We start from the raw sequence: 23,938 nt of genomic DNA, 5'->3' as shown, positions 1-23,938 counted from the left end.
GTTTCACAGCAACATTTGTTTAGGCTCATCATCTATGGTGGCCAATGAGAAGTAAGACAATGTGGTTTGGTACTACTGTTTATAGAATTTAAGTAATTAACAGAAATATATCAATATACACAATTATGAAAAAACTTAGAAATGTACTTAAAGTTACTGTGTTTCTTATTAAGCCTAATAAGGAGCTTAATTATAAGGATTGTCTTACTGGAACTTTTAACATAAAATACATACCTCTTGTAAGGTATTGATATCTACTCCATCTCCTTGAATAACTCTAAGGTAAGGTGGCAGCAGCTTGTAGCCTTTTGAGTTCTCTGTAACAGGGAACTTCTTCCCTAAAATATCCAAAACCTATATGGAAAAATAACAACCAGCACAAAACAATGGAAAAGAATCAAAACTTTCCAAAGTTAAAAAAACATTTTGCTTTGCTAGATGATCTTGGGAATATAAAAATTCTTCAAATTACTTTAAAAATTCTACAGTACTGTGTATAAGCAAACCCTTTTAAATTTAGCCCTGACCTTTTGTAATTATGTTAGAAACATGCGTGCTGTTAATTTATGTCATAATGTAGCTGAAAACCCAAGTTTCTCTTCACATTATCCAAATTACACAAATTTAGGGGAAAAAATCCTTAGCATTAAGGAGATTAAAACAATATACATATATATATTTTGAAAAGGTATAAAAGTATACCTTGATTACACTTTTGAATTTATTTGATTTATGCTCAATAGTTTACTAATTCTGTCTGACATAAGTCAAATGTAAGTCCATTTGAATCACAAAGTTCATAGAAACTGTGATAGGCAGACAAAGCTGGAAATGAGTCATATACAACCCACTGTTTCTCTGAAGTTCTCCATTTCACTTAAAGATGACCCCCATGTTTTAAGTCAATATGCGTAATATGCAAATCACCCTCACTCACTCATTAACTCTTTAAGGTTTTGTAGCAGCTCAAATACCTAAACACAAATTTAAAATTTCCCTGAAAGCTTTGTCAGGGATACAAAAGACCTACCAATCAGACACCTATCCCTGACCCCAAAATTACCTTTTCCTATATAAATCAATGATTCTAACAATGAAAAAATTCTGTATTAACGACTCAGTACATTCTTATAACTAGCCATATACATTTTTATTATGTTATAGTTCAAAGGTGAAGCCTATTATGTTTGCTAAAACCAAATCTGTTAATATTTCAGGTTAAGACAGGACCTTCAGACTGGCCTACCTTTAGCAGATTAGGAAAAGGCCTCCTTGATTCTCTGTTCCTCTTTCTTAAACCAAACCAAACCCACTGCCATCGAGTAGATTCCAACTCAGCGACCTCCATTGGGTTTCTGAAGCTGTAAATCTTTACAGAAGTAGATTGGCCCATCTTCCTTCCATGGAGTGGCTGGCGGATTTGAATCACCAACCTTCTAGTTAGCAGTCAAATGCCTTAGGCAACGTGCCACTTGAGCTCCTTTCCCCTTTCTTAGGGAGTAAATAATTTATCATCTAATCATTAGCTGGGAGACTGGTAAAATTGGAAGGCCACAACCACAAAGTACTAGATTGATACCTGGCTTCTTATTTTACATGTTATATATGACCTTCAGCAAGTTTCTTTCAACTTCTAAGCCTCTGTTTTTCTATTCTACCAAACAGAGCTAGTAATACTTTTCACAGGGTTTTTGTGAAAATTAAAGGACATAACTTATGAAAGGCACCCGATTCAGTATTTTTCTAGAGGAAGACATGAAATAAAGGAGCACTGGTGGTGTGGTGGTTAAGGCATATGGCTGCTAACCGAAAGGTTGGTGGTTTGAACCCCAGATGCTCCACGGGAGAAAGATGAGGCAGTATACTTCTGTAAAGATACTCAGCCTTGGAAACCCAGTAGGGGTTGCTATGAGTCAGAGCTGACTTGATGGCAATGATTTTCTTTTTCGGTTTGGAGGCATCAAACAACCCTTTTCCTGTTAATGCTTTTCAAAGAAGGCAAACCAAGTCCTAAACTCTAAAGAATCCAACACCGCTAAATTGAAAAGCAACGTTATTACAAAGGACCACCACAAGTAAATTATTTTCAAATTATTTTTATCCACAACACCCTGCACATATTTCTTTTGCACTAAAAATTTCAAAGGTATAGCAATGACTGGGAGCTCTGGTAGCATAGTGGCTAAGGCACTTGACTGCTAACCAGAAGGCTGGCGGTTCAAACCCACCAGCCACTCCTCGGAAGGAAGGTTGGGCAATCCTACTTCCGTAGTGATACTGCCTCGGAAACCCAAGGAAGGGTTGCTATGAGTCGGGGCCGACTCGACGGCACATAACAACAACAACAACAACAACAACATAGCAATGACTAGTGATAAAGAAAAAGAAACCACAAATAAACTTGGTGACCATTCCACAAGATTGTTTCAAATGGTATAATGCTATCAATTAATTTTGAAGGTAAACAGAAAAAATATTTGACAGTACTTAACTGTCATTTGACAGTATATAAATTACCTATAACTCCTTTCTCTATTAATTAATGTGTGATCTTGGGCAAATCTATTACTCTCTCTAGGCCACAACTCTAAAATATGGAGATATGTCTAAACAGCTCTGAAATGGTGTGTATATAAATAAAATTATAAGCAGGGTAGATGCATTTGGTGTATAGGCATTTTAATAATCAAGTTATATATTAAAATTTACCTTTAGCACAGTGTCAAGAGGATTTCCAGAATCAGGTCTGATTATTAGTGGTGCCTCTGTACTTCTTGATACTATTAAATGTCTTAAATCTTCACCCCATATTTTCTCACATGCATTATAAATGTCATAGCTATCACTGACCACAGATACAGGCACCGATGAAAACTGTGTTACTATATGTTCAAAAGCATCTTTTTCATGGTCTTTCCCCCAAGCTGTTATGGTACTAGAAAACAAAATGAAAATAAAGATTTACTCAGGAGACATATTAACTATTTCTGAACCATCTGTTAAGTCATCTCCCATGCTTACTCTACTATACTATCAACATCACAGAGAAGATGAGTGATTTAGTCTAATGAATGCTTATACTAAGTTGAATTTCTGACCAAACCACCCCATGGCCAATTCATATTTAATAGTACAAGTAATCTAATTCCTCTTCAATAGTTATTAAATAACTTCATTTTTAAGTAATATTCAACCAATTAGAAATTCTCTTGTTTTTCCCGAACCACCCATTTAAAATCAGTGAGCTAAAAAGCACTTGCTTAATGTCTTCTGTATGTTAAACTGAGATTTTGAGAAAGAATGAGCATATACTCCCCATTATTTTTGCTAGGTCACGAAAGCACTTTGCCCTCTTCTAAATTTTCAAAACCATATTAACAGTGAAAAGAACAAAAACCAAACTCACTGCCATTGAGTCGAATCCAACTCATAGTGACCCCTCCTTGGGTTTGCCCAGTCTTACTTCTGAGGAGTGGCTGGGCAGTCTACTTTGGTAGAGATACTGCCTTGGAAACCCAAGGAGGGGTCGCTATGAATTGGATTAGAGTCAACAGCAGTGAGTTTGGTTTTAGGAACATACATTTTGTCTTTTTTCTCTTTCAAATCTTATACTTGTAGGTAATTACTTAGGCAATCATTTATGCTAAACCATAGATTTATATACATCTACTCCTTGTATCTTCAAATGGCCAGTAACAAATACTCATTTTTATTATTTATAAAGAACAGAATTCTATTAAAAAATAGTATGTTGTTGTTATGTGCCATCACTTATTAATTTATGCCAAGAATAAGAATGTAGCCCAGAATAAGGTTAATATTTCGTTAGAACAAAACATAATTAGAATTCGTAAAAGAGGGTAAGAAATACTACTTTTTCCTGTTAACTCCAAGAACAAAGATAGAAGCAGTTTGGGACTATCTATGCCACTGCATCTTTCAGTTAAGCAAGAATGACAATTAGTAATTTTTACAATGTCCTCAATAGTGGTTCTAGTTGTAAGTACTTATTGATTAATTTTTAATTAAGTAATTTTAAAAATTCTTAACAGAGTTTAATAATGAATTTGAAAACTGTCACCGTTTCCTAATGGCAAACCATTTCTCTTTCTCCCTAATTATGCAATCTTATAGGATTAGTTATCCCAAAACTGAAGTCATACAATTTATGTTTTAAATTATCATAATTTTTTTCTAAAAGCTGAATGAACAGTTTTTCCAGGCTCTCGATGAGCATGCATACTTTGCAGTTACAAAGATTTAGCTACCTAGAGACTATGCCTTTCTGAAACTGAGAGATAGTCTATTTATATAAACTCATTTAAGAGCGAGCACTCTTTCTTAACAACTACAGAAGTTGCCAGTAGCTGATGCCAATTTTCTATTCCATGCAAACATGTGTAGGCTAAAGGGAAAATTAATACTTGAATGAGAAGAAGTCCTATTTTAATGTCCAGAATTGCTACTGTCTTTTTCAAAGGGAAGAGAATTAAGCTCAATGAATACCAGTAATGGAGAACTTTGCAATATTAGAATAAACCCCTACAGTTAGAGGTCATTGTTTATGGAGTTATTTTTACTAGAGTTGTGTCAATAAAGTCATCTAACGCTACTACTTGTGTGCATCATGCCTAGCAAGTTCAACTAGGAATTTGTAGTCCTTATATTAATTGCCTTTTCTATGGCATTTGAATCTTCCCTGAAGCTTTCTCTGACTTGAGTGGTATCTCCCACATTGAGTTTTTTCTCTTTCTGTGGCTGCTCCTGAGGAGCTCTGGTGGCATTTGACTGCTAACCAGAAGGCGGTTCAACCTCACCAGCCACTCTGTGGAAGGAAGACGGGGCAATCTACTTTGGTAAAGACACCGCCTAGGAAACCCAAGGGGGGTTGTTATGAGTCGGAATCGACTCGATGGCAGTGAATTTGGTTTGGTGTTTTATGGCTCCTCTTCAGGCTCTACCAAGTGCCGTGCTTTCTTCAACCTATTACATGTCAAGTGTCAGATATTCCTTGGGGCTCTGACCCAGGCACTTCCTCCCTCAACATGCCTCCTTGTGTGAAACACACTCAAAGCTTTCTAAAAATACCCTTGTGGTGATGGTTTCCAAAAATCTGTACTTTAGTCCGGGTTTTTTTTTTTTTTTTGAGCTCCAGATGCATTTTGTTGAGTATCTTCATCGCATCACATCATAGATACTTTGCCATAATCTCATCCTAACGCTTATGCTTTATCTTACTCAGAAATTGTGGTTTATTTGACTGACTTGTCCATCAAACTTCTCATTCTTTTAGTATAGTATTTGTTATATATAGATAATCAAATGTTATTAAATGAATTCCACCCGTGTTACTGTCACAATTTTAAGCATCAAATTAAATTTATACTTTTCCAAAAAGTTTAAAGGAGAAAGTAGTTGAACATTTCTAAGTCCAGATTCATACATTCTTTAAGAAAATATTCCTATTTTTAATAATGGCAAATTCATAGTTTTCTTATTTTAAAAGTTATTTTTTACATGTTAGCTCATTTATCCTCAATGATACTCCTGATGCTATAGGTGTAAATTTTCAGCTCCTCCTTCTGTTTGGCTGGATGAAACCGAAGGACAGACAAGTATGCCACGCTGTAAGGTCTGCCAGGTTTCCCGGCTCTCAGTCCAGTGCTCTTCGTTTGAAAGACTGTGCCTAAGGCACTGGACTGCTGACCAGAAGGCTGGCAGTTCAAACCCACCAGCCACTCCTCTGAAGGAAGATGGGGCAATCTGCTTCTGTAGTGATACTGCCTCGGAAACCCAAGGAGGGGTCGCTATGAGTCGGGTCCAACTCGACAACACATAACAACAACAACAATATATAAAAACACCTAAAATATTTATTATCTTAAGGAGTCAAATTTACAAAAGTGGTAAATATCATCAGCCTGTAAAAAAGAAAATGGATTTTCACTCTGTGTGTCCATCTCCTTTTTAACACAAAAGCTCTAACAACAATATTATTGTTATTCTCAGATTTACTATTCTGGTGGTGTAGTGCCTAAGGCATTTGACTACTAACCAGAAGGATGGTAGGCCAAACCCACCAGCCACTCCTCAGAAGGAAGACTGGACAATCTACTTCCACAGACATAACGCCTTGGAAACCTAAGGATGAATCGCTACAAGTTGAAACTGACTCAATGACAGTGAGTTTGAGTTTTTTGTTTGTTTGTTGACTGGTGATATCACCTTCAAACTATCAATGAAGACTCTAATACATGCATATTGCATTAACTTTTCAATCAAAGGGTGTTGTACATCTAGGTCCAAAATCAATACTCTAATCCTAAAACCTGTTGTTGTTAATGACACTCTTATTTCTCCAGTTAACCGGGCTTGAAACATGCATGTAAAGGTGTTCAAGAAGGCCCTACTAAGACAGCAATGCTCATAAATGTTTAGCTAAATCTACTCTCCCCTGAGCCCTGATTCAAGACCCCAGGTTACAATTTTATCGCAGGTTGTTGCTCAGTGTATCCATTTTTTCTATTAACTCAGCCATCTGATTCTGGACCTCATCTCATCTCCCAAGACCACTGTAATAGTCTTTCTGTGACGTTTCCTAACTTCTGGTGTCTCCTTTATCCACTCCACAGGACAGCCTGTTATCAAAATAATCATCCTAAAATACTTCATGACATCATCTCTTTGCTCAAAAACTCCAATGCCTGTTATTTGAAGATGGCTAATTAAGAATAATCAAGCATACTGTGTACACATCAACATTCAGTATCAAAATTAATTTGAGGGCCCTTACAAATCTGTTTTTCCAGTCTATCCAGGTTTTCTACAAAATCTATTTCGGCTCTCATTCCCCATACACATTTGCATTTTCTTTCATTTATGCTCTTTCAGCATGTGGTATGATAGGTCACTTTTATATGGCCTTTTTCGTCATGGTCTTGTACCACACACCACGTAATTGGGTGGGATAATACAAATAAGCTTCTTGTGATCCACCAACAGGATTGGACAGCTTGCTAATAATGCAAATAAGGTGTATGGCACCCTTGTGGGGGTGGGACCATGCAAAGAAAGAATATGGAATTCTAACAAGAGCATGAGTCAGTTTTGTTAATCTCACTAAACTTAAAGTGAGCCATCCTAGAGGTGAAAAGGGGTGAACCACTATCACCAAGAAGAAGAGGCAGAAGTGGAGCACGTCCTTTGGACCTGGAGCTCCTGTGATGAGAATCTCCTAGACCAAGGAGCCATAGAGAGACTGTAACACTGGAGAAGGCTAAAGACAGCGAGAAGCAGTGGCAGAGAAATGGCAGCAGCAGAGGCAGTACAAGTGGACTGGAAAGAAATAGTGTGGTGGGCTTCCTGGCCCACAGAGCTAGAGAGCCGAGTACCTTTAGGCAGGAAGCTTGCTGGTAGAGTAGGGTGCCTCTGGCCACTTGGCAGAGCTAGGTTCACTCACCCACACAGTGAGAGAGCTGAACACCTTTGGGCTAAGGTTTACTGGTAGAGTGGGATGCCTCTGGGCATTTACTGGCAGAGCTAAAGAGCTTTGTCACAGTTGCCTGAGCAGGGCTGAGGCTAGGCTGGCCCAACCAGCCCAAGGGGCCTGTGGGGCTGAGGGCCAGAGAGAGGCCTGCCTGCAAGCACAGCAGAAAGAGGCTATACTGATCAAATAACTATCCTGAGTTGTTTCTGATCATGAATTATAACCTGTCAGTTCCCTAATAAACCTGCTAATTGTGAGTACTGTCTGTGAGTTCTGCATGGCCATTACAATTAATTATTGAACTCAACAGAATAATACACAGTACCATGGGAGGGATGGCTGGTGTCAGAATTGTTAAAAAGGATGGTAAGTGGAGGTCTGTCTGACCTCTCCTTCATAGGTATCAGCCTTGGACTGATGTTGATGGTGATTCTCTCTCCTTCTTGTGTGTTAGAGGTGGTCAGATACCTCTGCCGCACCATTTTTACAGTCACAATGCCTAACACATGGTAGACGCACATTTACTCAGAAACTCTCCACATAAAACCTTTCTTGATCTTGCCAGTAGAATATGATTCTTCCTTTCCTTTCTTTGCACTATATAGCACTTTAATTGGACCTCTTTCAAAGTACTTAATCAACAAAGTAGAATGTTACCAACATACTATTTTTATCCCAAGGACAGGATCTTTTTTTTTTTTAAATCTCTCTATTCCTTGTAGCATATAACAGACTGGCTTGCATATGAAAGCAGGTCAATTAATATGCATCAAATAATAATTTAAAAAATCAGCTTTATTCTAAACTTGCTGCTGGTTTTAGCACCCTGCAGTTTTCATGCATTAGAATTTAATATCCATTCCTAATTTGATCACAGTAAATCTTTACTGGGGGATTGTTGATATACATTTAAAAATCCCACTGATTTTCAATAAAGTTAACTCTAGGACCATAATAGCTTACAACTTGTATTATAATTTCCTTCTAATTTAATTTCAGATGGTTAGTAAAAGCAGATAAAGATGCTTTTAGGTAGAATCTTTACATTTTTTCTTTCATCAAAAGGGCTTGTTTATCTACAAGCCCTTTTGAGAATACTATGTCCAGATGACTCTTTCCAGCATGAAGACAGGCAAGATCATGTACAACAGCAGGGAAAGGAAAAAAATGACTTTTTATAGCAAGTGTTCCTAGATGTAATTTAATGATGAATACAGCGTATCTGTCCACAGCAGCACAGCAGTTGCAAAAAACACTTTCTATTCAGACTGTTAAAACTTCTCAACACTTCCTGATACTAATCTTTACACAAATTCCAAATCTGTATTACTTAAGGTCATGAAGTTTTACTGTAGTACGGGCTTTTACAGTTAAGCAAAATATCACTGAATTACAAAAGCAAGAGTGAAAAAAACAATCAGGTATTAGCAGGATGAAAAAACTCAGATTTACCTGTGTTCTGCTGCTGGAACAGAATAGCCTGGAACAGGGTCTTTTGTTCCATAGTATTTTTTAATTAAAGCAATTCCTGCTACTGTATCTGTTCCTTTGAAGTTAACCAAATGTGCAGAGGCTCCTATGCCAGCAGTCTGGAAAATAAACCATAAGCAAAAAAAACATATCCAAAAAAGAAGAGTCCATAATTGAGATATTTGTAGCACAGCTCCCAAAGGATTTATTTTCTTCAGCTTTTCTTAGAGAGAAATTTAACTACCATCAGAGATAAAGCTTCCTTATAACAAAGATTCAGGTTTTTCATAAATATTTAAGGTCTCAAATGTTACCTCCTCAAGGGGATCTATTTATACCCCAATTCCCATCACCTTCTATTCCCTTACCTTGGCTGGTGCTTGTCTATAGTGTTTTCTAACATCTGATGTATTTATTGTGTGGGTGTCTATCTGTTTATGTATCTATTTACTACATAAAGGGTAGACTATTTTGTTGAAGGCTATATCCCATATAACTTGAACAAAAGTTGACACATAGTAGTTGTTTAATATATATCTGTTGACTGAGCCTCTGGAATTCCACAAACGTGGTTTACTTAGAACAACTTCTGTGGAGTTAATGGTGATAATCTAATTCATGCTTTAGTAAATGAGGTTCATGTCACAATTTCTTACCTCTTGGGAAGAGACTCCTCTGTAGCCAAAATCATGCAGCTTGTATTCCAGACCATCTAAGTTACCAGAAGTTTCTAACAAATATTTGGCCAATATTTTCTTCTGTTCCCTTGAATTTGTGGCCACTGTGATTGGATACCAAGACTGAACAAGAATTGTCTGTAGTAACGGAATGAACCACAAGTATTAACACAAAAAGTACTAGGTTCTTTCTGAGGACAATCTTAACTATCTCTGAAGGTATGTCCTGGACTTTCATACTACTAGAAATCCCTATTAGACTTTCCAATTGTACAGAAGGATGCCTACTATGTACATTCCAGATATAGCGCATAGCTCAGCTCTCAAATGAACAACACAAAGATAAGCACATCAGGTTCTTCATAGAAATTTTATAAATACACTCACGTGTTGGTTAAGGCAATGTCAAACAGCCATAAAAGTTTCTAAATACTTACCTTCAATTTCTAAATTTGACTCAATGTGAACCTGTAACTAATAGATTATGGACTAACACTGTCTGTGGACTACACCTTGTATAGAGAAGTCTTAATATATTAGTCATTTACTGCTCTAGGAAATCTGTATTTTCCTTAGATCTATTATGACTACTTCGGAAGGAAGATAGGGCAATCTACTTCCGTAGTGATACTGCCTCTGAAACCCAAGGAGGGGTCGCTATGAGTCAGGTGTGACTCGATGGCATAGAACAACAACAACAACAGTATGACTACTGGGAGGTTCCATATTTGAGATACTTTAGCTTACCAATATAAAAATGCTTTAATTTATGCCCTTAGCTTTTTATCAAAGGTGGTAAGAAAACCAAATGAAATGTTTCAGAATTTGCAATAAAACTGCAAGGTCATTGTTCATTTTGTTCCACACTGTGTACCACATGAGTTCCTAAGTGAGGAAATGGAGCATTCATAGCTAGATTCCTATTTTCTGATAAGAAGTGGATCTTGGTTTCCCCTTTGTTCCTGGGCTGCCAGAAACTCCAAAGAAAGTTTGTTGCGTGCATAACCACAACAACTATATTAATTTAATGGCTTGAGAATTCACTTTCTTCTCAAGTCCAGTATCATAATTTTCTGTTTTATGAGCCAGATAATGTTATTGGAAGTGGTATCAAATCTGTTTTTGAAAGAGCTGCTAGATGACAACAATGTCTGAGATGAACCAAAAAATAATTTCTTAATTAAATTTTACAGAACAAGTTTTAATGAACATCAGCTAAGTAATCAATCAACAAAAAAGGTAAAAGCAAATAAAAAGGCTATTTAATCTTGGATTTCCCAATTTGGTCACCTTAAAAAATTATAAAAACTATAGCATTAGACACCTATGATCGATTAAATATGGCTTCAGATGTTTTGCAGCTCTGCCCGTCAAGAAAATAGGAATCTGGTTTGCTTTTATGACTTTTTTTTCGGGGGAGGGGGATGGGATTTAAGAACAAATTTATTGTCTCATAGTTCTGGAAGAAAGATTCATCCTACTCTGGTATGACCTTCTTTCTTATTTCCTTATGACTTGCTTTTGACCAAGAGAACGTGGCAGGGGAAAACACTGACGTAAAAGCCTCAGTTTCAAAAGGCCTTGTAGCTTCTATACTTGTCCTATTAGAACCCTTGGACTACCATGCTGTAAACAAGGCAAAGCTGGGAGAAGCCTCATAGCTCCAGACGTGGAAATGAACCACATTAGACTGCCCCGCCCCAGGAGAATACAGCTGCACAAGCCCAAGCAAGACCAGCAGAGGACTATCCAGTCAATCACAAAATCATGGGAAATAATACCTGTTTTAGGTCACTAGGTTTTGGGGTAGTTTGTTATACAATAGAAAATTAATGCAACTCCGGACTTATATTCTAATCACCTCCAATCTCTGACCATTTTGTGTCTGAAATTATTCTTTTCCATCCCACTGCCAATGTTCCATGATTGTTGTTGCTGTTAGGTGCCGTCAAGGTGGTTCCAAATCATAGTAACCCTATGCATAATATAACGAAATACTGCGCACGACAGAACGAAACGCTGCGCGGTGCTGTGTCACTTCACAATCATTGCTATGTCCAAACTCACTGTTACAGACACTGTGTCAATCCATCTGATTGAAGGTCATCTTCTCTTTTGCTGCCGCTCTACTTTACAAAGCATGCAAACTGTGCTTCTCCAGGGACTGGTCCCTCCTCATAACATGCCCAAAGTACATGAGACGAAGTCTCACCATTCTTGCTTCTAAGGAGCATTATGGCTGTACTTCTTCCAAGACAGATTTGTTTGTTCTTCCAGCAGTCCTTGATATAGTCAGCGATTACCCTACCTTTAATCTTTAGCTTCTATGACTTACTATTCATACTACCATAAATTATTTTTCTAAAACAAGTTTTATTTAGATTTTGTTTTTCAAAAGCCTGTACTAGCTATCCATAATGGGGAAAAAAACTAATTAATAGAGAATTTAAGGCCTTCCATAATCTTTATCTGCCTACCATCTAAAGGTTTATCTACATTTTTTATGTATATGCTGCAGTCTCCATCAGGTTATTTGCCATTCCAAGAGCACTATGCTATTTCCTCAAAAACTCTTCCCCTTTAGTAAAGCTTATTTTTTTTCCATTTCATGATTCCTTAGACTGAATTAACTTAAGGCATTTGACTGCTAACCAGAAGGCTGGTGGTTCAAACCCACCAGCCACTCTTCAGAAGGAAGGCTGGGCAATCTACTTCCATGGAGATACCGCCTCAGAAACCCAAGGAGGGGTCACTATGAGTTGGATCTGACTCGATGGCAGTGAGTTTGGTTTTTTGTTTATTTTTAAACCAAGTCAGCACTAACTTTTACTTACATTAGTGGTTAGTTACGAATGAAGTGCCCCTACCCTTCAAGCCTGGAACTGATTTTACGTGTGGCTCAACTTTTAGCCAAACAATAGACAGGCCTATAAGGTGAACAAAAACATTAGGGAAGTATGCACTCCCTAAAGCAACCAACCAAATGACATCAAAAGGGCATCATTTGCTCAGGGTAAAGCTTACTAGGCAGGAAGAAAGAGGAAAGAAGGATGAAGGGAAATGGTAAACACTGGGCGGAAGTGGGAAGAGTGCTATTACATTGTGGGGATGAATGTCATGAAACAAAATGTGTATGAACTGGAAAACCAATTTGCTCTGTAAACTTTCACTCAAATCCCAAAAAATTATTTTAAAAAACAACACCTAAAGAATGAACTGCCTCTCACCCCAAAGCCTAGTCATATCACTCTAAATTCATGCTCAGTATTTTTTTGTATATAACCGGTATTCAATCAAGATTTGCTGGCTGAATTGAATTCAATCAACTTTCACATTTCAATTCAACTCATATATTGTTATTATCTAGGAGTATAAGAAAGATATGAAACAAAATGTAAAAATTTCTTGCTACATTATGAAGGTAGAAGACCATACCCCTTGAAAAATGCCATGGAAGGAGAGAAATAACTATCAGACACAGTGATCCTTCATACCATCATTTCCTTTCCACAGTTCAACAAAATCAGCTTAATTTATACTTAATAAAATCACTCTCCTTTGAAAAAGATCACTGTAGGTGTTAAGTAAAGGGAAAAAGAAAAGGCAAATTAGTTTGGATTAATCCAAATTTGCCCACACAAATCAAAATAAAAACGCCAGCAAATGAACCTGCAAATTTCACAGAAGTGTTTATTTTAACGTTAATATGCATGATATGGAATTTTAAAGAATGAGAAACTGTTGGACAGAAAGGGCAATGGACCCACTCTGTTAAACAGTCCATTTCTCTCTCAGGGCTCAATTTCCTCATCTGTAAAATATGGGCATTTAATTAATGTAATGGTTTTTTAAACTCGTGCTTTCTTTTCAATAGCAGAAAGATTTTGTTTTTTGGTAGGAGAGGGGTAAATTTAGCCCAATATGCTTACTCTTCAGCCCCTTGATAAGCCCGAGACACTTGTAAAACTCCTTGTTGTTGTTGTTATGTGCCGTCGAGTTGGACCTGACTCACTGTGACCCCTCTTTGGGTTTCCAAGGGAGTATCACTATGGAAGTAGATTGCCCCATCTTCTTTCTGAGGAGTGGCTGGTGGGTTTGAACCGCCAGCCTTCTGGCTATCAGTCAAGTGCCTTAGGCACTATGCTACCAGAGCTCCCTGTAAAACTCCTAGTGGCTCACAAAACATGCTTTGAAATCTGATTAGAGGGCAAGGTTTCTTCTAACACTAATTAATATTCAAATTGATCAAACAATTCAAAATTGTAGTGGGTATTAAAATTCAGTGTACTACTACCTGGTGAATAACAATCAAAGAATAGTTACTAATAACTTCTGAGTATAAAGTAAGAGAGAAAACTGGAAGAATATTATTTAGTACTACTATTTAAAATGTTTGAAATTAAGAGCTGTCCAAAGACCATTTTCAAGATTGTAAAAAACAAGTCTGTCTGGTTGGGTAACAGAATGCTCATACAAGGCGGTCACTTAGGACTGTTGTTGTGTGCCCTCCAGTCTATTTCAACTTATAGCGACTCCATGCGACAGAGCAGACCTGCTCCACATGGTTTTCTAGGCTATAGTCTTTACAGGAGCAGGTCACCAGGCCCTTCTCCCATGGAGCCACCTGTGTGGGTTTTGCACCACCAACCAACCAACCTTTTAGTTTGCAGCTGAGTGCTTAACCATCATGCCACCAGGGCTCTTTAAATTAAGGATTAGGGACTGATAAGGGTAGGATGAATCTTCTCCACTCCTCCAAAAAAACTCTCAACAGAAGAAACAAAGTAACTATGAAGAAATCTATCCTGGAGACAGCATATTCAAAGTAAACACAACTGGAAAACCAGTAACAACATAGGATATTTAAGGAACTACAATGTCGGGTAGTATCAGACCCTAAATTCTTATGCCTTTAATAAAAATACCTACCTAGGACTGACTTTATTTAAAACATGATCTATCAGTAGAGACGTTCACAGGTGACACAACGGTTAAGTGCCCATCTGCTAACTGAAAGGTTGGTGGCTGGAGTCCACCCAGAATCGCCTTAGAAGAAAGGGCTACGTAGAACAGTTCTACCGTGACACACACACGAGGTTGTCATGAGTTAGAATTGACTCAGTATCAAATGGTTTTCTTTTTTATGTTAGTAGACTAAAAAGTAAAGTTGATATAAGTTGTTTTGGGTTACAAACAACAAAAAAACAAGGGATTATGTAACATTCTTTATATAAAATCTAACAGTCTCATTTACTGGATTTTATGTTTAATAATATTTTAATTAAAAAGGATAGTATTTACATATTTGCTAATAAGCTATCACTCTAATAGGGAGCTCTGGTAGCATAGTGCCTAAGGCACTTGACTGCTAACCAGAAGGCTGGCAAACCCACCAGCCACTCCTTGGAAGGAAGGTTGGGCAATCTACTTCTGTAGTGCTACCTCCTGGAAAACCCAAGAAGGGGTTGTTGTGAGTCGGGTCTGACTTGACGGCACATAACAACAACAACAACATCACTCTTAATATGTCTAGTATATTTTTTATTTCGTGATTTCTTACTGAAATAGACCAAAAATAATGTTTATTAATAGGTTCTCTGAAATATTTTTTAAAGGGCTAGTAGAAGAGGAAGGAGCTCTAGTGGTGCAGTGCCTAAGGCATTTGCCTGCTCACTAAAAAGTTGGTGGTTCAAACCCACCAGCTGCTCCGTGGAAGGAAGATGAGGCAATCTACTTGCATAATGATTTACGACCTGGGGGTCACTATGAGTCAGAATCAACTCAATGGCAGCGAGTTTGATTTGGTTTGAGTAGAAGAAGATAAAGAAAAACTTACATGATGCAAGGTGGAATGATAACTAGTTCCCTATTTCCATAAATAACTGCTTTAGGGAAGTTCAACTAGACAAAGGGATGGTGCTTATTGACTAAATCCCCAATTAGAAAACATAAAAAAAGAAAAGCGAAAAGATTATCCATAGTTCGTGATTTTTATAGGGTGATTTATCTGTTTGGGATCTTTTGGCATTTTAGATAGAAGGCTAGATTAGATGATGTGGTTTTTACACTTGTGTTATATAACATCATGGCTTCAAAATCAATACTTACTAGTAGAAATACCACAAAAGCTTGTTACAAAAACTAGTATGATACATTTTCTTTCACTTTGAGTCAACACCTCATCAGAAGATTACTTAAATATTTATTTTAATCAATTGCACACTTTCTCTGATGTGCTTATTAACCTATTATTAGTTAATGGCTCATCCACTGTCTACTCAGAAGGTTAACAACCTGTTAAATGAGCAAAAAATTATTTCAAATATATTCCTGGACCTCTTTTTCAATGATTTTTCCTGTCTTTATAATGAACTTCAATTTGTTATTTTACCATGTAACAAATTAGTTTAACCAACAAATTGATAAGAATCCGTTATCAGCCCTAAGTAAACATGTCTCAGATAGTAAGGTGGTTTTCCTATAGTTACTTTCTAGGGTATTTCCTCTTATAGAGAAAATCTCCAACTGTTGAGAAGCTAAACAAATTATTAGTATCAAAACTTCAATCATATGAAAAAGTATGACTGCTCAGATACTGATGCAAGGAAAATAAAAAAAGTTTGTAATAAACCCAGAGCCTATAATGTACCCTCTTACTTTCAGGCTTAGAAATTAAATAATACAAATGAGTCCTGACTATATTTAGCTGAGAGGTGGAAACATATCAGGTGACCAAATCCAGGGCCTAAATTTATTAGATAAAGCTGAAGAAATTAATTATTAAAAGTTAGAACAAAATTTCTTTAGTCCAACTGGAATAGAATATCCACAAAATGTCTTAAATTACTAAAAACTTACCCGTGCTTTTTTTTCTAATTTTGTTCTAAGACAATTTTAACATTTAGGATTGCAACAAATAAAATGGAAGCCAAATCGGCTTGAAAAGTAGTAATCTGCACTAATTTGATTTAGAACAAATTTCATAACATTAGATTTCACTGGAAGGAACCTTAAAATTATTTCCAACTGTCTTTTCATAGATAAGGAAATTGAGGCCTGGAAAAGTTAAGTAAATTATAAGACATTACCCTGTTGGGGTCAAATTGAATTATCACTCAGAGCAACCCTATAGGACAGAGTAGAACTGCTCCACAGGGTTTCCAAGGCTGAAATCTTTACAGAAGCAGACTGCCACACCTTTATTCCATAGAGTGTCTGGTAGTTTGAACCACTGACCTTTTGGTTAGCAGCCAAGAGCTTAGTCACTGTGCCATTATTATAACAGTTTCATTATTAGCAAATTCTAAACTAGAATCCCAGTTCAGTGGTCTTTACATCTTCAATTAATATTTAATAAGAGTAATTTTTAAATAATTTTTTTTACCTCAATCCAATTTGTAAGCCAATAACACTCTGGATCTGTGTTTTCTACTGTGAAGAGAACATTTCCTCTGGGAATGACAGAGCCCTCGGGAACAGCTTTTACTTCTATTGGAAGATGCCCATCATATTTCTGGTGGGAGACAATAATGAATTTATTTATTCAACACAGTATACTCTGCTACTTGTTTTAATAAGGTTCTTTATATTTTATAGGTGCTAATTTTACTGTCATAGAAAAGTTTGGTCACTGAAACTGTAATTGTAGATGTTATAATATTGTTAGTAATTTAGTCAGAATATCCTTATCCTCCTAAAATAAAATTAGCTAAAATTATTAACAGTTTAAGACTGATACTAATTTTTAAATTTTATGCTGTGAAAGTGCTTCTGCTAAAAGCATGTATCACTAGAAGACGGAAATAATTTCAAACTGATCTAAGAAAAAGTTTCTTCCCCTTCTCAGAAAAAAAAAGGGATGAGTTTAATCTAACATATTTTAAGAACACTATCTTCCTTTTAAATAGGCCATTTTTATGAAAGAAAGGCCAAATTTAAACTGATAAGATAAAGGAAGGGATTGCTATTCAAGAACAAAACAGACCAAAAACACAAGAGAAATCCCTGCTACTTTTTGCTTTGCCAAGAACCTTAAATGTTGTTGTTATATGCCATTAAGTTGGACCGGATTCATAGCGACCCCTCCTTGGGTTTCTGAGGCAGTATCACTATGGAAGTAGATTGCCCCATCTTCCTTCCGAGGAGTGGCTGGTGGGTTTGAACCGCCAGCCTTCTGGTTAGCAGTCAAGTGCTTTAGGCACTATGCTACCAGAGCTCCTAAGAACCTTAAATAGGACTTCCTTTTATTCTGTGGCATAGTGGTTAAGTGCTTGACTGCTAACTGAAAGATCGGTGCTTTGAACCCACCAGCTACTCTGCAGAAGACTGATATAGCAGTCTGCTTCCAGAAAGCCTTGGAAATGTTATGGGGCAAGTTCTACTCTGTCCTGGAGGGTTGCTATGACTCAGAATCGAGTAGATAGCAATGAGTGTGTCTGTTTTTTATTCTGTTAGTGGACTTGAAACCATGAGATGGGTCAATCATAATTATATACTTGCCAACACCTTGGCAATCAATACCCAAGTCTTTCTTACTTAACTGACTTTTTATTAATGAAACAATTCCCTCCAAAATTAGGCTGAGTGTGTATTTGCTACAGGGTATATTACCAGATAGTTTATGTTCCTTTCTTTTTTTTTTTGAATTAAAAAAAAAAAAAAAAAGCTAAAATTTTAAAATTTGTGGCAAACTTTTGGCTAAAGGAAGGTAAATTGTTTCAGGAATCTTAATAGTTGATTTAGGAGATACAGAATAAGATTATTAAATAAAAGAAAAATCTGTTTAATGAGATGCACTGGAGGCATCATGATATGACAAAGAATACTGCCTTAGAAATCCTGGCTTGGACTGAGAATCAGCAGAGAGACCTGGGCAAGTCACTTAACACTTTTGCGTCTCAGACTCTGTTTATAAAACCAGAGTTAGACAAGATTATCTCTAAAGAACCTACGAACTGCTAAGATTCTTTGAAAACATAATCAAAAGATTTATCACTCTGGCCACTGAGGATTATATTGAGCATAGCACCTAACTTATCTATTATTGTATCCTATCCTTACCTCAAATTGCACAAAAAAGGAAGATGGGGCAAGTATAGGAATTAGTCAACCAATTTTACTAACCCTATATAACGTATGGGAAAACTGTAGCACAGAGAACTTAGCTGACTTCTTCAACGGCTCATAAGTAACAAGAAGTAAAACTCAGTAGGTAGGCATGAGAGTTAAAGTACTCTAAATTATTTTGTGTTTGATAGTCTATAAAGGGAAAAAGCTTTCATTTTTAAGACAACTAACACTTAATAGCATGCTTCTGTGACAGTTTCTATGACATTCTCAATCTATGTTTGTAATAAAGAAAACCACCAGCAAACATTCAACTTTTATAGTTTGATTTCCATGTCTCTGGATGGCCAGAAGTTCAAGCATTAGATACAAAACATGCTACATATGAACATTACAGTACAACAAGGGATAAAGATGGATCTGCACCATTCTATCTATTTGGTGAAGGAAATGTCTCAGAATTACTGTGTAGGGATAGACTCACAACATTTATTTTCTTAGATAATTTACTATCAAGGAAAAAGACTTAAAATTTAAACCGCCAAATAACTGTCCTCTTTTGTAACTAAAATGTATCTTCAAAGAAATGGAAAAATCACCTTTCCTGCAAATCCTAGTTATTTCAATTTGTTTATATTATAACAAATTACTTAGATTTGCCACAGAAAACACATATATTAAATGTTACTATTAACTTTTCACACGAATATCTAAAACAGCCATTTTCAGGTCACAATAGAAGAGAGTTGTAATTACAGTCTAATATTCTACTCAAATTCCTTTGCAAGATATTTTGAACTAAAAGCAAAACTTAAACCTGAAATGATTTCTCACCTCAAGGATGTAGTTCCATCCTTTTTCATTGAAGACATCATCTTGGAAATGCTCTCTGTAGACCTCTTTGGCTTCCTGGATTTTCTCTTTGGTCACTACTTTACCTAAAATGATAACATCTCTTGTTCACATTTCTAAAGGCACTGTCATGGACTTAATGTCCTTAGCTATTTCATCCATTCTGTGGATGAAAATATAAGAATTAAGAGGTTAAATAACTCACCCAGAGTCAACAGCACAGTCAGAAAAGCAATCAGCACTTCCAACTTCCACTTACTGAGCATAAATGTCCACTGCTTATTTTAAAAGTAGATGTGCAGTAGAAATTTTTTTTTTATTAAATTCTGAATACTCTTAGAAATCACAGTAAATTAACTTATATTAGTGATCTCTCCTATATTTATTAAATTATATATTCTTCAAATTTGAAGGGTGGGAGATCCCCACTGCTATTGAATGGACTCACAGTGACTCTACAGGACAGAGTAGGAACTGCCCCAGGGGGTTTCTAAGCCTGAAAGTTTTAAGAGAGCAGATTGCCACATCTTTCTGCTGCAGAGAAGCTGGCAGGTTCAAACTGCCAACCTTTTGGTCAGTAGCCGAACCCAGTATGCCACCAGAGCTCCTTAAATTTGAGAAAGTAAGCTCTGGTGGCACAGTGCCTAAGGCATTTGACTGCTAACCAGAAGGCAGCAGTTCAAACCCATCAGCCATTCCTCAGAAGACTGGGCAATCTACTTCCATAGAGACACTGCCTTGGAAACCCAAGGAGGGTCGCTATGAGTCGTATTTGATTCAACGGCAGTGAGCCTGGTTTTGGTTTTTTTCAAGCCTTTACTATAGGTAATTCAAAACCTCAAATTCTTACATTTTTCAGGTAAACTTTTTCACCTTTCATTATTTCTTCCATTCATAACTTTCACATTATTCATGTAATGCTCATAGTATAGGCCAACTGAGCTATCAGCAAGGTTTACCTCAACAAATCAAAACATAGGAACTTTATGCCTAGGTTTAAGTAGATGATTAGGGAAACTTCTTTAACACTCAGCTACAAAACAAAGGATAAGTACATGAATTTCATAGATTTGCTGTGGGAATTAAATTAGACAGTACACGTGAAGCCCCTAGCATGATATTTGGCACGAGACAGGAAACCATCCTTACATACATATGTTAGTTCCTCATTTCATGTATCACTGATAATATCTGGTAATCCACTAACATAACTATTGGCCTCTGTCTTGTTTTTGAGAGACTGCCACCCTTCACAGGCATTTAGAGAAGCCAAATGGTGACTGTGGTCCTTTCAAATACTGGAGAGGTACAATGGTAGAGCTAAATGGGGAAAAACCTGTACCCCTTATGATTAAAATAAAAGATGTCTTTAAGGCTGGTAAATCTGTAATTTTTAAAATCTCATCTCTAAAACGAGAATAATGATAGCAAAGTTACTTATTTAAGGATGGTTGTGAGGATTCAATCAGTTTACAAAGGAAACATTTATATACTACTGCCTCATATTAGACAATCAAATTTTAGCTACAATTCATAAGTAATAACTTACAAAGTTTTTAAGCTGTAGAAGTGAATTACAGTGTGACATCAATCTTTAGTAACTTTCTCTAGATAAAATAAGCTAGTTAATTACACTTAAAATATCTTGGTTAGTCTTGCTGCACAGAAGTACTTTTGATTTCTAGCTAAGTTTTCAATAGTGTTAACATTTCTGAACTGTCTGGTTAAAACTACAAAACTATAGAAAGGGGCTATTATTTGCACTTCAAAATTTAACTTAATCTGTATTCCATTCTGAGATTATTTTTATATGAAAAGGTTAGAGATGAAATTTTCTAACATGAATAAAATGATGGGAAATGCTTTCCCCTTAGAAATCCTATTACAATATAGATTTTTTAAAAAAACCAGAGAAATGAATTTGGGGATTTTTCTGCTTTAAAATGCACTTGAGACTAAGTCCACAGTGATATGTACTTTTGAAAAATTAACTTTTAAAGTAAAACTAACGAGTATAAAAATAGTCTAATTCTAATTGCTACTATAGTTCAAAATGAGTTCTCAGGTCAATAATAAATCCTTCACTTTCAATTAATGAATAAAGTCTATTACCTAACCAGATTAGGCTTAGAAAATCTAAACTTATTTCAAAATTTATCAATCTCAGAAAATCTGAGAGTTCTGATACGTAGAGCATCAAACATGGACCCTGAATTATAATATTTAATGCAATCAAATTTACAGGTTAAAATAATTTTTCCCAAAGAACTCCTAAAGTAGTTACACTTAAGTAAACTACCATTCTTAAATATCAAAATTAGACTATTCAAGAAGTACTTGAAACAATAGAATATAACAAAGGAGAAAAATTATGAAGAGGTATATAAAAGTAGTGTTTTTAAATGTACTAAGAAAAGTAATACCTTTTAAGTACTTATTAAGAATGTACTGCAACCCATAAAATACTGTTTCCTCGTATTTCACCTTCCTTACTTTGGAGTTTTCTGTCTTCTTTTCACGGCATTCAAAGTAGGAATAAACTTTGCTTGTGTTGGGTGGGTACTGTTTATAGTGAGTAACCTATAAGAAGAGAAATACTTTGATTAGAAAACATCAAAAGTGTAGAATGTAAATCACAACAGGAAAGGCTTGAAATTAATTAAAAACTAAAGAAACTACATTTTACTTGCCTTTGATCAGCTTAGCTTCCTGGCTATACAGAATAAAGAACAACTATCTTGAATTATTAAAATAATTTTAATAGTTTTGTATCTTAAAAGCAAAGCCACACCAGAGTATTAAGTTTTATAAACAAACATGCTGAACTTAAAGAAGTACAAAGCCTATAAATTGGACACTTGAAATAAAATAGAGGGAAAGGTATCTCATCTCAGTTGGTCTTGGGGAACAGTTTCTTGTTCAAAAGAGGAGAGAAAACTGGAGCACACATATACTATAAAAGGATGGACTGAAGTCAGCAGAATTTGGTACTGTTCCTGACTAAATGCAGTACATTCACTAAGTCAGTAGGCAATAACTTCTCATTTGCATAATGAGGTATTGAGAATGATCCCCTTCTAGCCTTCATAGTGACACTATGAAAACCTGAATGAAAGCAAGAGCAACAGAAAAAATTTTGGTTTGTAATCGTTCCTATTTTAAAATTACCTCCTCATTGTCAATAAATGCCTACAAAATGCAGTATCATCAGATCCTTAGGAGTTTAAAACTAGGAAGAGATCTTACATAAATTTCTTTTCCATGAACTTAGGTGAGAACCAATGTTGAAAATCTATCTACTTTTCTTTCAATTAAAAAAGAAAATCTACAAAGTTAGGGCTAACTAAATTTGAATTTTATTTCAATGTTTAACCACATTAAAACATTTTTACTAGTAAAAAATAACTGAAAGAATAAAATATATTTGCACAGTTCAAAGAGTAGGAATAACAATGCCTTAAAAATTTAAGATACAGAGTAAATCAGGGCAATGGTGGAACAAATCCTTGCAGAACAAATTTCATGGATAACCACTGTGAACATAAATCATTTTCCTGTTTAGCTCTGATCGCAAGCTCAGGAAAACTAAAGTTTTTCCTTTAATTTGGCTGCACAATCTCAGTCCCCAATAAAACTTGGTTTTAACTTAAACTAACTTGGCTTAGCCCAAAACTTTTAAAATGAATATATTTCTATTCTGAAGGAATGTCCTCTATAGATGGAACAAAAATACCTACACATTTAAAATATAAAATTTCATGTTTCCTTTATAATGGAAGCATATCTCCCCAAACCTATAGAAATAGCACTTTTACGCTGCTTAAAAGATAACCTCGGACATGAATCTTTATGTTAATATGCAGTCAGATAACTATTCAGGCAGGAGAGTTGGAGCTTTCTGTTTTGCTTAGGAACATGAAGATATCTAGACACTAACCTAAAGGTGTAGGGAAGCCTCATCAAAACTAGAAGTATACGTCAGTTAGAACCTAGGGACTGGTACAACTGTAATTTTAAGATTTAAGTAGTTAACTGAGATAGCTAATACAAAATCCAAAGCAATCAAAGCTACTACCCAATTCACTAAAATGCAAAGACAATACAAATATACATGTGAATGATACCCTAGCAATAAATATTAAATGATTATTACTTTAACTACTTAAGAAACTAATCAGGAAAAGACAACATCTAAAACCCAAAATTCATGTCAAAATAAAAATGTCCAGTTTACTATCTATAATTTCAACTCCTTTAGTATGAATAATACATTGAGGTAGAAAAAAAATTTACAAATGACCAAAGAAAGGTGATCCCACAGAATGTAGAAATTATAGAACAATATCACTAATATCACATGCAAGTAAGATATTACTGAAGATAATTC

General features: G+C 35.9%; 1 protein-coding gene across 1 annotated transcript in view; it reads right to left on the bottom strand.

Moving 5' to 3' along the window:
- NAMPT (nicotinamide phosphoribosyltransferase) overlaps window positions 1-23,938 on the bottom strand; it is a 54,170-nt gene that overhangs the window by 18,280 nt on the left and 11,952 nt on the right. The window contains exons 2-8 of the mRNA XM_007944436.2: window positions 21,975-22,131; window positions 19,534-19,637; window positions 17,018-17,146; window positions 9,613-9,771; window positions 8,939-9,075; window positions 2,710-2,935; window positions 235-354 (exon numbers count right to left, since the gene is read on the bottom strand). Coding sequence (XP_007942627.1) covers window positions 235-354; window positions 2,710-2,935; window positions 8,939-9,075; window positions 9,613-9,771; window positions 17,018-17,146; window positions 19,534-19,637; window positions 21,975-22,131 — 1,032 coding nt within the window. The remainder of the gene's footprint in view (window positions 1-234; window positions 355-2,709; window positions 2,936-8,938; window positions 9,076-9,612; window positions 9,772-17,017; window positions 17,147-19,533; window positions 19,638-21,974; window positions 22,132-23,938) is intronic.

The sequence above is a fragment of the Orycteropus afer genome, unplaced genomic scaffold (assembly GCF_000298275.1).
Source record: "Orycteropus afer afer isolate SDZICR_OR568_19922 unplaced genomic scaffold, OryAfe1.0 scaffold00007, whole genome shotgun sequence".
NCBI classification, from domain to species: Eukaryota; Metazoa; Chordata; class Mammalia; order Tubulidentata; family Orycteropodidae; genus Orycteropus; species Orycteropus afer.
Note: the sequence above shows the minus strand (reverse complement) of the source record. Positions and strands in the feature narration are given on the sequence as shown.